The sequence below is a fragment of the Pteropus alecto genome, unplaced genomic scaffold, assembly GCF_000325575.1.
Source record: "Pteropus alecto unplaced genomic scaffold, ASM32557v1 scaffold106, whole genome shotgun sequence".
In the NCBI taxonomy this organism is placed as follows: domain Eukaryota; kingdom Metazoa; phylum Chordata; class Mammalia; order Chiroptera; family Pteropodidae; genus Pteropus; species Pteropus alecto.
Genome location: NW_006442103.1, coordinates 12,143,651 through 12,159,075, shown reverse-complemented (window position 1 = coordinate 12,159,075; position 15,425 = coordinate 12,143,651). Strand labels below are relative to the sequence as shown.

At 41.1% G+C, this 15,425-nt stretch overlaps 2 protein-coding genes across 9 annotated transcripts in view; one reads left to right on the top strand and one right to left on the bottom strand.

Moving 5' to 3' along the window:
- Positions 1-15,425, top strand: part of ST7L (suppression of tumorigenicity 7 like) — a 101,972-nt gene that overhangs the window by 66,142 nt on the left and 20,405 nt on the right. For 4 of the 5 annotated variants that reach the window (XM_025038460.1, XM_025038459.1, XM_006919645.2 and 1 more), the window contains one exon: positions 13,673-15,409. The exons of the other annotated variant lie outside the window; for it this stretch is intronic. In XM_025038460.1, coding sequence (XP_024894228.1) covers positions 13,673-13,741 — 69 coding nt within the window. In that variant the 3' untranslated portion in view covers positions 13,742-15,409. Of the gene's footprint in view, positions 1-13,672; positions 15,410-15,425 lie in introns of those variants that run through there. 5 annotated transcript variants of the gene reach the window in all.
- WNT2B (Wnt family member 2B) overlaps positions 10,781-15,425 on the bottom strand; it is a 13,442-nt gene continuing 8,797 nt past the window's right edge. For all 4 annotated transcript variants that reach the window (XM_006919646.3, XM_025038461.1, XM_015595577.2 and 1 more), the window contains one exon: positions 10,781-12,468. In XM_006919646.3, coding sequence (XP_006919708.1) covers positions 12,239-12,468 — 230 coding nt within the window. In that variant the 3' untranslated portion in view covers positions 10,781-12,238. The remainder of the gene's footprint in view (positions 12,469-15,425) is intronic.

The following is a 15,425-nucleotide window of genomic DNA, read 5'->3' as shown; positions in this document are numbered from 1 at the left end:
GGAAAGCACTCTCTTTCCATATTAACATGTGTCTGTGAAGTATGAAGTTCACAAAATCTTTCCCTGAATTTATTTGGCAGTGTATTTAATCATCTTTTCCCTTCAAAGTAGACGTCTCAGTGCTAAAGTTAGGTGAGCCTGTCAGTAACTGCTACTAATATATTTATTGCTTAATCATTAGCATGTGGGGCAAGTGGGCCACATAGCAGTTTTTAGAAGAGCTGTGCCTAGATACTGATGTAAATCATTCGATTCTAAACTCATTACACTAATGACACTAGAATTCACATTAGGAAACTTATGGATTTTTGTTTTAGAAAAAAAAAAAAAAATCTTTATTTTTTGCTGACTCAGCATAGTCCTCTAACTAGAGAGAATACTGGGATACAGAAGAAAATTATAATCTTGAGGAAAAGTTTTTAGCTTTTTTCTTGAGTGGAATTTAGTTAGCTCCTTTCTCCATCACTCAAAGGTCTAATGTTCAGAAGAACTAAATTAGTATGACTGCCTAATATAATTCTAACCCAAGAATAATTTGTACTTCAGTTATCTTTTTATTAAGAGTATAATAAAGTTTATACTTATACTCTTATTTATTCTTACTAGAGACATTGGATGGCATATTGTGATCTTCCAATGTTATAGATGGGGAAGTTTGAGTTATTAAAGTTAGGTCATTTACTTGAAATCGCACAATAGATAGCCCTTTAGCCATGATATATATGCTCAGTTTCAATAATATGTTACTTCACAGCTTAACGCCAAAGCAAGTACAAAAGAATAAATTTCAAACCAAATATAGTAATACTGAGGAGATATAGAAAGATGCAGTAGTGATAGTAAAGTAGTTTTGTAGAGAAGTCTTCCTAATAGGAAATTAATTTGAAGAAGAATTTTAAGTGAAGAGGCTGCTGCGGATTGTCAGAAAGGAGAAAGGGTACTTCGGGTGCAGAAATGCTCACTGCAAAGGCACAGGCATAAGGAGACAATAAGCTGCCCGGAGAACTCTACACAGGATAAGCCTATTTGATGAACTCGGATGCTTTAAAATAAAGAATGCACATTTGCTTTTCTGTCTTTCAGTCTGGTTCCCTCTAATTTCATTCTTGTTTTTGCTAGTAAGCCACTTAAGAAAGAACACTGTTTGATCGTTTATGTCACTCACTCATACAACTGTTTAAAGAACTTCAGCTTCTCTGTCTAAAATGTACAGTAATAACTGAAGAAACAGTAGGCACTGGTTCATAATAATTCAAAGGGGATTTGATCGACTCTGAAATGATAAAAAAAAATTTAATATAAAATACGAATGTATATCTTATGTTTCAACATCATTTTTTCAAAATCAAAGGGTTAGTTTGTGAAGGATTATGGGGGGAAGTTTAACTGAACAGAATAAACTTTTAGTCTAAGATATAACTTGGGTTTTTGTTTTGTTTTATTTTGCTAAAGTGAGAATTTTAGGTAGCAGAGGAACTTCTAGTAGTTGGTAGGAAACTTGAGTGTGTTCCTTAAGGCGGAGGAGGCCTCAATAAAGTTGATGCCTATCTGAATTTGAGGGGAAAAAAAAATTATCTCTCTTAGTTCTTTAACAACATTAAGATTTCCTTAGGTCCATTTTGACAGCCACCTTCAAGAAAAGAAATTGTTTCAGCTTCAGATGATGCTCAACAAAATTAAGAGAACTGATATTCAGAGAAATTCAGATCATAGAATCACCCTCTGACTTCATCCTGTAATTTCAAGCATTCTGGAAATGAAATGTATATGTACTATTCAAAGTGTAGAAAAGGGCTATATTCCCATTGAGCATTCTTGCATATTACCAATGTGATGTACAGAAAAAGCAGCAGTTTGGGGAAGAATTTAAGATGGGGGTGATTCTCACACTCTTAGTAACATGCCAGCTCTTGTTTTCATCTATTCAGTATGCTGGAGTCCCAATTTATTTCTGAAGCCAGAGTTCCAGCTTTTACTCCCAGGTAGCAGCAGCTTTACAATTAAATTTTAATCCCTCAGTGTTGTTAGACTCCTATCTAGAGTATAGCCACAACTATTCTTGGCAAGCAAGTGCATTGCTGTTTTTCCTTTAGTCACAGTGAGATAGAAGAATGTTCTCTGGCTGGGGTGTGGATGAAGCCTCTTTACTAATCTTACACATAATTCATCCTGGGTTGCTGGGGTACTCAAAGTTGAAACTTTGCCCTCTGATAAAATTCAGCTCGATTTTTTATTTATCGACTGTGATCCCTTTGGGATTTAGCCCTTATTGGGAGCCCAGGGATTCTAATTCAGCTAAGCCCTAGCTGTGTAGACTTTTCTTATTAATTTGTTCTTGGTGTATTTTAGCTATTGTAATACCGCCTTAAAAAAAAAAGAAAAAAAACTGCACTAGAACATGCAGTTCAGAGTCCTGAGTACCCTAAAATGATTCTTCTTTGAGTATTCGCTATTGAATGGAAGGACTCCAATAGAGCTTATCTTAATTTATTTTCACAGTTTAGTCTTCAAAGAGCCACAGCATTGAAAAATATGTTAACTATTGTTTTATAACATACTATAATATTGTAATGATTATTCTGTAACATACTGTAAGTTTTTGACCCTTGAATTCATTGTATTAAGATGTTAATACTAATGAATTTGTTCACTTATTCATTCAATGAACAGATAATTATTGGGCACCTTTATGAAGTATAAAATATAATTTCTGTTCACGAGTAACTCATAGTTTAGTGGTAGGGGGTTTGAGGCAGGCAAAAGATGTATTGGTGTAAGACAGAAGTGACTGCCACAAGAATAGTTTACTACATCCTTGCATATGTATTCATTTGACTAGAAGTGACTGATGAGTTATTTTTACGTGTTTCACATAGATTTATAGTGACCCAAAAAGTCAATCTAGACTCATAGAAGACTTTTTCTTTTAGAAGAATTTATTTGGTAGGATTCCTTTCAATCAATCAGGAGAAAATAGAAAGAGGCCTCCATTTGTTTCTTTTTCAAGTATGAGACATGGAGGACGTTTGTTTTTATACCTAAATGGCAAAGTTTATATTTTTGTAATCGGTAGTATTTGTTTAGAATTTATCAAAAAATGAAGCACTCCCCAATTTAAAATTTAAATAAGAAATGTCTCTCCTCAGATTTACATAGTAGCTGCCATAAGACAAAAGCCTTTAATACATTTTAAACTTCTTTTATATACTCTCATTCCTAATAATGACAGATTAATAAGGGCCAAGGGCCATCCTTGTTTAGAAAATGAAACAGTGTGATGTCATTGTGAAGCAGAACAGGATAGCAAGTGTTAGGACTAAAATTACTTGGCTCTGTGGACATGTGAGAAAGATTGGGAAAGAGCTACTCATAACTTCCCAGAGCCCACTGTTAATGTCAAAGCTGCATTTTGTGGCCACTGATTCTGAGAACAGGCACATAGCATGTTAATTAAAAAACAAAACAAAACAAAAAAAAACAATGAAAGGTTTATTGGGTTAAGGCACTAAAATAAGGGTCCTTTCCCCCTTCTTCCAAGCTGAATTTTGCTGATCATTTCTGTATCCTGGACAATTCTACCTTTTTACAGGGGAAACCGTCCGTAAAGGCACATTCATACTTCTGGGTCACAAGGAGCCCACTCTGCTAACATTAGATTTCTAGACAAAGACTTAAGTAAACCCTGGGCCCCTGTGTTCCTGGGAAGCTACCCCATACTCTTATAGGACTTGGACAAAGATAACGAACACAGTTATTTAACTTTTTAAAAAAACTTTTATCTTTTAGACAGCATTGAGAGTAACCATATCTCTTGTTTGGCCTCAAGCTCCTTATTGAATTTTTTAAAAATTGCTTTTGAGCAATAACTTTTCCCCGGTTGCTTACTTAACCAGTCATACAAGTTGAGACTTCTGTCTCTATGCCTATTTTATAATAGCTGTTCTGGGAGAATAGATGAAAAATAATAAGCCAGTGATATATTTTATGAGTATTGAAATCCCTTCCATTCAGAAATGTAAATAAAATAACCAGCATGAGCAATCAGCTTATGTCAGATTCCATGGGTTTGTGTTACATAGGGAAATTATAGTGCAACCTGAAACATGCTTCTTAATGAATTCATAGTTGTGTCACAGTCGAATGTAAACCCTTGAGCTTTTCCATTGTGAAGGATTTCAGAAATCACCTTTTCTAAACTGCTTAAGAAAGGAGGTAACGACTAAGATGATACCAACAAATGCTGTCACTGTTAAGTGGCTGCCTCTCTTCCAACACCAAATTGTGCCAGTGAAGTAAAGCAGAAACAGAATACTGTTGACCTTTTGGCTTATTTAATGTTCATAAATATAAAAATATATATATTCCAATATTCTGTTTTGAAAGTGACACCAGGAGAGCGCTGTGGAAGAACAGGGTTGCCCTTGTGGTTTTGTCCTCAGAGGTCAGGGCAATTCACTTAGGAAGTATGGCAGGAGCCTGATAAATATCTTTGTTGTAGCTTCAATGAATGCAAGAAGCCAGGGACCTAATTGAAAGTCATGAAATTAGAACAGGTCTCTTGTCTTTGGCTGCTTCTCTAGCAGCCTATAGTGCACAACAACTATCTTCTGACTTAATAGTGAACGGATTTGCAAAGCTCTCCTATTCACTATGGCCTCAGGTATGATGCCTCTGCTAGCCACAGAAGCCTAGTATGCCAAATAGGGTATAGGGGAAATGTCAGATTTAAGATTGGCAGTGAGTGAAAGAAGCATGTATTTTCTATTTTAAATGATTCCCTTTTTTACATCCTCATTTCTTAAGACTTTGGCTTGATTTAAGCTAGGTTCTGGGCCTGTAAGCCTACATTAATGCATCACAGTTCTGGATAGGGTATTTGATCTCTTATTTAGCCCAGAATCGAAATGACAGGGAACTGTAATTAATGATACCTCACATTTCGTCAGGCATATTACAGTGTAGCGCGTGTGTGCGCGCTCGCTCTCCCTCCCTCTCTCCATCTTTCTCTCGTTTTTTCTAGCTCTCGCTTAGTCCCTGTATGTGTAACAAATGGACTCATCTGTGCCTTCCCATAGGTGTCCTGGTGTTTACTGACATAGCTCAAGATGCTGTGTGGCTCTATAGGGGACTTTAAACCATTTGACAGTCTAGGCACATGCAGTCAGTCACCTCACATTATTTAAGCCCTGACCTCAGCATTCTGATTTCTCTGTATTCCCCAATGTATATAATATGTACTTGCTTGAAATTCCTTATATATTGCTTGCACATTCTTTCTTCTAAGTTTCAGCATAAACTGGTTCCTTCTATTTAGAATGCCTTCCTCTGAATGTCCTCAGCCTAAAAATATAACTCAAAAGCCACCTCTTGTAGATGAATCTCATTCACCTGATTCCTTTATTCTGAGACTTCTCAGTCCATTACTTAAACTGTTTTGTTTCTTTGTAATTATTGCTTTTATGTATCGTCACCTGACAGCGTAATGATTCTAGGAGTGATGCTTCTCCTCTTTCCCCTTATCTTTATTATACACAAATATTTCGAAAGCCTACTGGCAACCTTTTCAATTTCCCCTGAGTTCTAGTCCACTTTCCATACCCTTTCCGTTTACTTCATAGTTACATTCCTGGAGAAACAGGGCATGTGTTCAGGGCTTGGCCTCTACCTCAGCATGTGTGTGGCAGCCTGCTGAAGAGATCCCTACAATTGGGAAAGATTTAACCCTTTGGTTCGACATTCTCTGCATTCTACTCAGATACCTTCAGGAAGTAGATGTGAGACCAGGAGTAGGTCTGGAGATGGGACTAGAGAAATTTCCACTGAAAGCCAAGTTAGCTTTTTTCTTCCTTTTTACACAAGACCTATGAAGCTGCTGTCGTCAGCAGCTCACCCGACACTCTCCTGCTCTGCCTCTTTTCTAGGAGTCAGGGTTAGTTTAAGAAAAAGCCTCTTGCTAGAAGCCATGACCTCGTACTTTTATCCCCTCCATCTGGTGTGCGGCCTCATGGGGCTGTGCTGCTATGCAGGAGGTGAGCAATGGAATTCTTTAGATGATGACTTCTGAGCCCACATGCGGAGGCAGTGGGGGTGGGAAGCAGGGAGAGGAGTGAGAGCCAAGATCGATGGACCAAAAAGTAAGGTTTGCTCTGCAAGAGATCCTGCCTATAGGTAGACTGTTTTCATGAGGTGTTCTTCCCTTAGCTCCGGTGGGGGCCCAGAGCAGGAAACTATAGCATCCCAGGTCTATGATTGATGAACATTGTGTTCCTGCAGATTTCTCTCCTGCCTTCACAGTCGGGGTACAGGAGTGGAATAGGTAGAGTCTGTGAGGGCTTATACTGTCTCTAACAGAATACATTCCAGGGTTGAACAGGGAAGGGTTTCCCTTGCACACAGCATCTCTTGGAGCTGCTTTGTCTCACTGTCTTGGACCTAAACGGAAATCCAGATTTTGAATGAGGATGGGAAGGAGGGGTTGGGCACAGCAAAAGTTTTTGATCAAGTGAAAATCTGTTGTCTGCTTCACCTTGCAGGGGTTTCTCTGCAGGGTAGATATTTTTTGCCTTGGTGGGGATAAATTGCCTGTCTCAGCTAGAGTTCCCAAGACCTTTACTAGGCCGCAAGGAGGCATCTGGCCTGGGATAGGACGGATGGTTTTTTAGCACTCTCATTCCCTGCTCTTTCTTTCCTAGCCTAGGGATTGACAGCATTTTTAAAAAGAGTGAAGCCTCAAAGGAAATTCTAATATATACTTTAAAAGCCCAAAGCCTTAATTACTTCCTTCCATAGTTTCTTATGACTACTTCTATTCTGTCTACACATTTAGCATCACTTTAAAAGGACTAGATAAAACTAAAACAAAAGTTTAAGTATTAATCTGAAGAAGAAAAAAGGAATAGAACTAAGAGCCAGAGTTGATTAAATGCGGATTACTTAGTATAGTGATCATTTGGGTAATGGTGATAATTGTGACAGAAGTGGCAAAAAGGGGATTTATTGATGAGCTTAGGGAAGGCCTAGGCCTTTCCTTTTGTAAATTCTGCTCAGCTGTACCCTCTTAGAATATTTTGTATCAATTTCCGTTTTGAAGATCTGAGACTCTGGCACTTCCGGTCCTAGGCATTCTCAGTCTTTGAGGAGCACACAGGGTTTGAAGTCAGAAGCCCTAGGTTTGCATTCTGGCTGAGCCACTCAATATCCACGTGGCCTTATGTACATGTAAAAAAAAAAACCATCCAAGTGACCTTAGACAAATCACTGAGTCTCTCTGAACGGCACCTGTATACAGTGAGTGTAATTCCTACCTCACAGGGTTGGTGTGAGAATTACGTATATGCTAAAGTATTTTGTACATAAAAAAGCTTTATATGAGTATCACAGTTATTCTTGGAGAAGCCATACATTGAAAGTAGTCAAATAGGACAGCTGTTGACTAAACTGTATTCCTTTTTTATTCAATTAATTTAGCCTTTCTATTTGGTCGGGCCTGGTGATATTGAAATAAAGTCACCAGATTTTGGTTCCTTTTAAAGAAAAAGAACTCCCCTGTCCAGCCGTTCTATTCATAGACCCATAGGCAGAATGGAAGTGAGCAAAGGCAAGTTTAAATCAGGATAGTTCAGAGTTAGGGAGCCAAAGGGAGAATGCATACCTTGCTTTCTCAAATCCAGGATGACTAAAACGTCTTAAGTAAATGAAGAATGATCAGAGATCGTTTAAGCCATGGAACTGGAAAAATGTGCTTATAAACTCTCCTTTTCTTCTATCCCTTTGGGGTCAAAGATGGGATATTACTAACATCCTACGGGCTATTGCCTGAAACCTGCCAGTCACCCAGAGAGAATAACATTTTCTGGGAAAGCTCAGTTCATTGCAGTAGCTATGCCATATTTACTCTAGTAAAACCACTGCTTGCTCCTCTTCAGTGCTTCTCTCTCATGGAGATCATCTCTGGAACCCAAAGCTTTCTTGCTTTCTAAACTAACAAGAGTTAAAAATAAGAGGTCATGAATAGAAAGCTTAGTTAGTGTAGTCGCAGGAGACTGCCTTATCACCCATAGCACATAGGGCATGAATTGTACTATGTCCAGCATGAACCAGCTGTGAGAACTTGTCTCAGCTCCTCTGCTTGGGTGCTAATTGTCTACTGTTGATTCCTGTTTCCTTCTCCTGCTACCCTCCCAGGGGAGAACCAGTCCCCAAACCAAACAGCTGCTTGCACGTTGATAATGCAACTTTTTAATATTCATTGGTTATAGCCGAACCCCTGTTGTTGGTATGATTTTTGACGGATTTGATTGCAATCTAGTTGCTTTTTTTTATTGTTGGCGAGAGGGAAGATGACTAGAACTCCTGTACAACCTGAGAGATGCTATGTATATGTCCATATATGTGCATCTCATGTGTGTGTATATTCTCACGGTTGTGTCCAGGTTGACCGGGAGGGCAGAGTGAAAAGGAAGCATCTCATGTTTTCGAACATTGCTTAAAAGATGCCCAACCCCCGTAGTAGCAGGCAGTTCCTAAGTGGAGGGTGGGGGCAGAGGCCTTCACCAAGGCTATCAATAACTAGGTGTGAGCTACAGGTCTCTGTGTAATGTGAAGCTCTCCCGTATTTCATTTCTGCACCCAGGGGGCGGCTCTGCAGGATTGCTTACGGAGAGCTCTGTGTCTGGCACCTCTCTCCACAGGCCCAGGCGCCCAGGGTCCCACCGACCTGCCGAGGAATGCATCACATTGTTCTCTGGTGCTGTAATTTGGCTGCAGGAGCAGAGGCTGACGGCCTCCCAGGGATGAGAAACATACTCTCCCTGGCGTCCTCCCTTGGGCTTCTGCCCTATGACCACTGAGGGCATTTAAATAAAACCTCAGAAAGGCTGAGGGGAAAAAAATTCTAATTATCTCTCTTATATTAAGCCAATGTCTTGATGAGTGGGTCTGAGAATTTGGCAATGACTTAGTGGTTCGTGTTCTTGCCGAGGGAGGTGAGAGTAAGGAGAAGAAATTACTCTCTGCAACAGGGAGGAAGAGAAATTAGACAGTGAGTGGTCATGAGTCAGACCTAAAAAACGTTTGCAAACAGACCCTCAGGGCCAGGCAATGTTTGATTCTTTTAAATAATCTGAAGTCCCTGATTACATTTTTCCAGCATCACTCTAAGGAAGAGTATGGATTAGTGCTATTATTCAAGGCTAGTAATAATACAAGTTGGCTTTTATCTGCAGGGCGAGGTTAAGGCTGGCATCCTTACTTTTACATGAGAGAAACTGGCTTCAGGCTGTGCAGCTGAGGAACTTCAGTCATGTGTCTTCTCCAAAAGATTCTAAGATCTTTAAAGGAGAAAGATAATGTCTTTTATGTTCTTTGTATCCAAGTAGCACTTTCTGCCTGCATTATACCTAAATATTAAAAGTTAAAAGAAATGAGGACCATTAGGAAGGACCGGAAGAGAGGAGAGGGGCTAAGAGACTGCTGATCTGAGGGATAGAGCTCTAGTGCGTAGCAGCAGAACTAAATGGAGCCCCGATTACACCAAATAAAGTTCTCATTTTGCTGCCTGTTCCAAATAAATTAGTTTGTTTGTATAGCGCAGAATGGACGCCAGTTGTCTAAAGCCATTCGGAATGCAGAGGCAAGCTAAGGAATAAGAGGAAAAATTGGCCATCATTCCTTCTTGGGGCCACATAGCTCCTGTAGTGCGGCTTCCATGGACCTCTTTTCTCTCCCTTTTCACCTCTCTTTTCAAACGTCTCACTCTCGGAACAGCTTCCTCTTCTCTTAACCATTTATAGGAAAATGTAAAACTTGGGTCTTTGTGAATTAGAATTTGGAGCTCAGGGGAAAGCACAGAGCAGTATAAGATGCCGGAAGAGGCCCACTTCCTTCCACAGGGTAAGAACCGAAAAGAATAGATAATGGAGCACAGGTAGATTTAACTTGGGTTGATTTCCCATGGAAGGCCTATCATTTACATGGTAACCTGGATGTTCTTGTGAGAGCAGGGGCTAAGTGGGACCTAAGGCTCTTCCTGGCAGCCCAGCACACAAGATGGCACCCTTTTGTAAATTCATTCAACTCTGTTCTTGAGTTCAGACTATGACCCTCTTACCTTCCCACTACCCTAGGGCTTTTCCTCCTCTTAATCCCAGCTCAAGATGTCAGAAGCCCTTCTCTTCCCCTCCTGTTTTCCCCTCCTTAATCCCACCATTGGCTCATCAGTTATCCAGTGGCCTCCACTCTGTAAGGAAGACATTCCCCTGGCCTGACTCACTCAGTCCCGTTTCTCCACAGGAATCCCCTCACCGCAGACCACAAGGGCCCTGACAAGCTCATGTTTTGTGTTAATGGATGTGAAATCGGAGCAAACCCCCTCGCCGAAAGAAAAACCACCCCAAACTCTCCCACACAGGTCTCAGCAGGTTACACAAATATTAGTCCTATCATCCAAATAAATCTGCCCCCATGGCCCCGAGCTGTGGCTCCCTTCTGCTGCCTGTGCAGAGTGAAGCTGCTCCACAAACATGTGAGGACCCCAGGGGACGTTGGGAAGGAACTTGGGAAGGGGGGAGCTATATTCAGAATCCCTTGTATAAGCCCCTTGATCTATACCCTGCTGTCAATATTATATAGTCCTGAATTGAAGGTTCTGAGATAAGTCATGATGGGCTAGACCTGTAGGGGCTTTGGTAAGAGTGTCTGTTGGCTGGAGTTTGGGGCATAATTAAAACTCAATATCTGAGATAGGTTAGTACCCTCATTTTACAGATGAGAAGATAGAGGCTCAGAGAATTTGGGTACTTTGTTTAAAATATCAAAAACAGCTGTGATTTCAACCCACATCTGTCATAACTGCAAATTTCTATATCACTCTTTTAAAAAATATCAACAGGCAAGAGATAACCACTGTTCCAAGTCACATAAAAATAGGACATCACAGTTTTGGGGACTCCGTGTCCTGCCCTCTAGCTTACTGAGTCTGCTCTCTCTGGAGACTCCACCACTGCAGGCTTCGTTAGGCAGCGGGTAGTAGCAAAGAAAGAGCTCCCTTATTTAAGCTAAACATGGAGTGAACAATAATCACCAGGACTTGGAGAGCTAGTAAAGATTTGTTGAATAAATGGGGAAAGGCTACTTTCTAAGCTGTTTACCACTTTGGCCCAAAGCCCTAGCTCTCCTTCTTCTGTAGCCCGTGGTCTCTGCTCCCAGCTTCAAAGGCTAGGATCCCCTCCTAAAAATCACCAGAGTCAGAAATTTCTACCTGCCTAGTATACACTGATGCCTCATATGGGCCCTTAAGATCAGGACTGGTGCCCTCTCCCACCCTCCATGAATTGTTTACCTTTCTCAGTGTTTCCGAATCCTGGCTGACCTAGAATAATGCATGGAAATTTTAAAAAATAAAATCCCAAGGCCTAGGCAGATTTACTAAATTATTCTTTCTCAGGGATGTCCCAGGGTATTCTAATGATCTGTTAGGCATGGGTACCACTCCATGCCACTCAATTTGAACAAGCAACAAATGAGCAAAAAAGGCAGCGCTGTCTGATATAGATGGAAAGTACAGATTGGAAGAAAATGTATGTTTGTATAGTTATATAATGTTTTCCCCTACAAACACAGCAGTTTATAAACATATGAGCATATGAATGGAACCTCGTCCACTATGGTTAACTCTTGTCTAACTCTCAAGAATGAAAGAAGGTCGTAGCTTAAGAAGTTTTTTTGTTGTTGTTGTTTTGTTTTTGTTGGGGGGTGGGTTGGGGAGGGGGCAGTACCAGGCAGTATGCTCAAACTGTCCCGGGGAGGAGATACGTGGTTTCATCTATGTCTCATCTACCGTCAGCCAGGTAGGAAGAAAAAGCAGCTCTCTCCAGGTACCTTTCCTCTTGCACACACAATAAGTGTCAGGAAGCCAGTGCAAGGGACAGGAAAATGAGCCTTGACCACATGCTTTAGTGCAACTCATACCACTCTGAAGACCCCTACACCTCTTACACTCTCCCTTCTAACCTCCAGAGGGGGTAGTCCGGGAGCTGCTCAGATTCTTACATCCCCTGTCAACCTCCCAGGGCTAAGGAATCAGAGTCAGGACACTAGAGTCCCTCTGATTACTCTCCAAGTCCTTAAATAGAAGCTAGAGCAGCCCAGGGTTGAGGGTGGAGGAAGGCGTGCATGCGAAGATCTTGTGCTTCTGAGTCAGGAGGTTTGAAGTGGAGGGATGAGTGAGGTATTTATACGTTCAGGTCTGGTCCAGCCACTCTGCCTTCTTGGGGGCCTTGCAAGTATGGATGTCCACAGTATTTCTGCACTCCTTGCACCGCACAGCACAGCACCAGTGGAATTTGCACTCACACTGGGTGACACGGGTGACTCGAGTTGTGTCATAGCCTCGGCCACAGCACATGATTTCACAGCCATCTGTCCCTTTAGATGTCTTGCTGCAGACACGGCCTGCAGTTCCGAGGGAACCTGGGTTGGGGAAGAGAGAGAGAGAGAGAACCAAGTTACCTCCTACTTCAGCTGCTCTGCATTCCCTTACCCACATCCTCATGAAGAAACCATAAAGAATCTCTTTTCCTGAAAATACACCCACTAGCCAAAATGATCATCTCCCTCATAGCTCTCTGCACCAGGCTTATTTCTTCCCACCATCAAGGCTCCCCAAAGACCACTGACTTTACCTGCAGTGCCCTCCCTGCCAATACTCATCTCATATCCCCTTCAAAACATTGCCTTAAAGCTAGGTGAGGACTCTCTACTTAATGTTTGAATTTTTCTGTAATAAAAATGTTTAAAAAAATAACTTACCTATAATTTATTTTTTCCAAGAAGTCTTGCCACAACTCTGATCCTGATACCATTTGTTAGTATTTTGTTCCTTAGTTTATATTTTATTAAGTTGTACTATGTAGGGAAGTAGTAGCGTATGAAATTGAAAAGCTTGGGTCTGACATCACAGTATCTAGGTTTAAATCCCTAGGTTCTGCCACTTCTTACTGTGTGATTTAGCAAGTTAGTTACTCCCTCTGGGCTTTAATTTTGTCATATGAAAATAGGCATAATGATAGCATCTAACCCAATGGATTTTTGTGTTCTATCTATAATCTCTGGTCAACTGAGGAGGTGAACTGATTAGTATGACTGACTGGAGGCATATCCCTGAGGAATTCCTAAAGAATATCCCTTGCCTTGCCTCTCACAGTGGGAACTCTTGAAGGGTAGGAACCATGTTAACCTTCTGCACAGATAATGTGCAGGACCTCGTTCTGACTGATTTCAGCAAAGGAGATGCTGCCAACAGATCATACAGTCATAGAATTCTGGATGGAATGGATCGTAGACGGAATCTACTCCAACCCTTTCCCAGAGATGGGAAAGTGACAAGCCTAGGGGTTCAAGATGGGGGATTTCTACAACAATAGTCTCCATATTCACTGGGATATGGGAAGAAAATGCTAGAACTGCTATATTTGTTTTTTAATCTCATCTATTTAAAATATTTTATATTATGTTTTATAATGTATATATTAGAACAGTGGAACATAGATATAATTTAGAAATAAATATTCACATATTGGAGGTACATGCTCAAATTTTTTTTAGTGATGGGAATATACACTCTAGAGTGTGGGCTAACTAGGTCTTCTATATATGTTATTCTGTCTGACTCCAGGGGCTGGCTCCTAAGTCCTTCCTGTGCACCAGAAGCCTCTTCACCCTGGAGCCAAGTCATCCAGTGTAGCAGCCACTAGTCATCCAGTGTAGCAGCCACTAGGTCATTTAGATTTTACATAGTTAAAATTAAATAAATTTTAAAACTTAGTTCCTCAGTCATACTAGCTATATTTCAAGTACTTGATAATCACATGTAGCTAAGTGGCTACCATATTAGAGAGCACAGATGTAAAACATTTCTATCATCACAGAAAGTTCAATTGGTCAGTACTTCGGAGGGAATTCCTGGCTCCATACTCCCTTCTGGGATGACTTGGACCTTTTGAATTCCAGGCCCCACTTTGGGCTTTATGAGACCTAATTTTATGCCTCTGAGAAAAACCAACACACATGGGTCATCCTCCCTCCTAACTCCAAAGATCCTTCCCTGAAGGTACATTTTAGGCATTGTAGCTTAGGTGTACACGTCAGAGGTTAGGGAATTATTTCCAGGCATTTGGAGAATGGCCCTCTTGATTGTAACACATGGGAAGAAAACACAACCTAGAGGCAGGAAATCACTAGGCGAATCAGGGCTCTCAACCTTTTCTCTCCTAGCACCCTTCCTTCAAAGTACACAGACTACTTTCTCTGTTACTTGGGTGGAGCTCCACCCTGTTTCTGTGCCTAGTTTTGCTCTGAACCACTTGACACTCCAGGAACGACAGTGATGGGTGAAAACAAACAGTACTGAAGACAGCTGAGGTTTTTGGCTCCACCTCACCTAAGTCCTGACCGCTGGGTCTGCAGAAAAGAGCCTGAGAGCCCATGACAGTAACCAGGGGAAGAGCAGTTCTGTTACATGGCATGTTGTTCCTAGTTTAACCTATCTAGTTTAACCTGAAATATGAGCCAGGATGGTAACTTCCACTCTTTTGGGGGAATACCATATCACCTTCCCGCATCCCCAAGAATTCCACCACAAATATCTGGAACAGACTGAAAAATAACTATTTGCTGCCTTCTGCCAGTGGTTGCCTTTGGTAATTATCGCCTCTTTCTTTGCTTCCCTAACTCCATTTTAGAATCTTCAATGGCAGCATGCTGGATAAAACCTTTCAAGGTTATTCATGGTCGGATCTCAACCTATCTTTCCACCTGTAATCTCCCTTACCCGAAACCTTCACTCAGTCAGATTAATCTCTCTGTTCCTAGAACAGATCCTGTACTTTCTCACTTACCACTCTGCTTATGTGTAGACAATTATCTGCCTGTTCTCTCTAGCCATCCATATAATCCTCCCACTTCAAGAACCAGCTTACATTCCACTTTTTCAAATCAGCTTCTCTTGATTTCTCCAATCATCTCTTTTTTGCAGTTGCATTTGTCTACCTGTTACATTACATCTCTTAGCTAGATTTTAAAGAGCCAAAGACTTAGGGCTGCATCTTATGCTTCTATGTAGCCCACACATTGCTCAGTACTGAGAATGGGTGACTCATTTAAGATTCACTGAGTAGAATCTATCACTCCTGTGTATCTTACAGACCTCCTCTCTGCTTGGGCTGCACTGTGCCTGGTGAACTGAGGCATGTATCATCAATCTCATTACAAGGTTTTCATGTCAGGAAGAGACTGACTCCTGCCAGAGCGTCCCCTCCCTAACTCCTAAGGCTGAACAGACCTTGACTACCCAAGGATGCCAGCACTAAGAACTGGGACTCCATGTCCCTACCCGCTTTCCTTACTCCCCTGCAGCCTTCCAAGACACA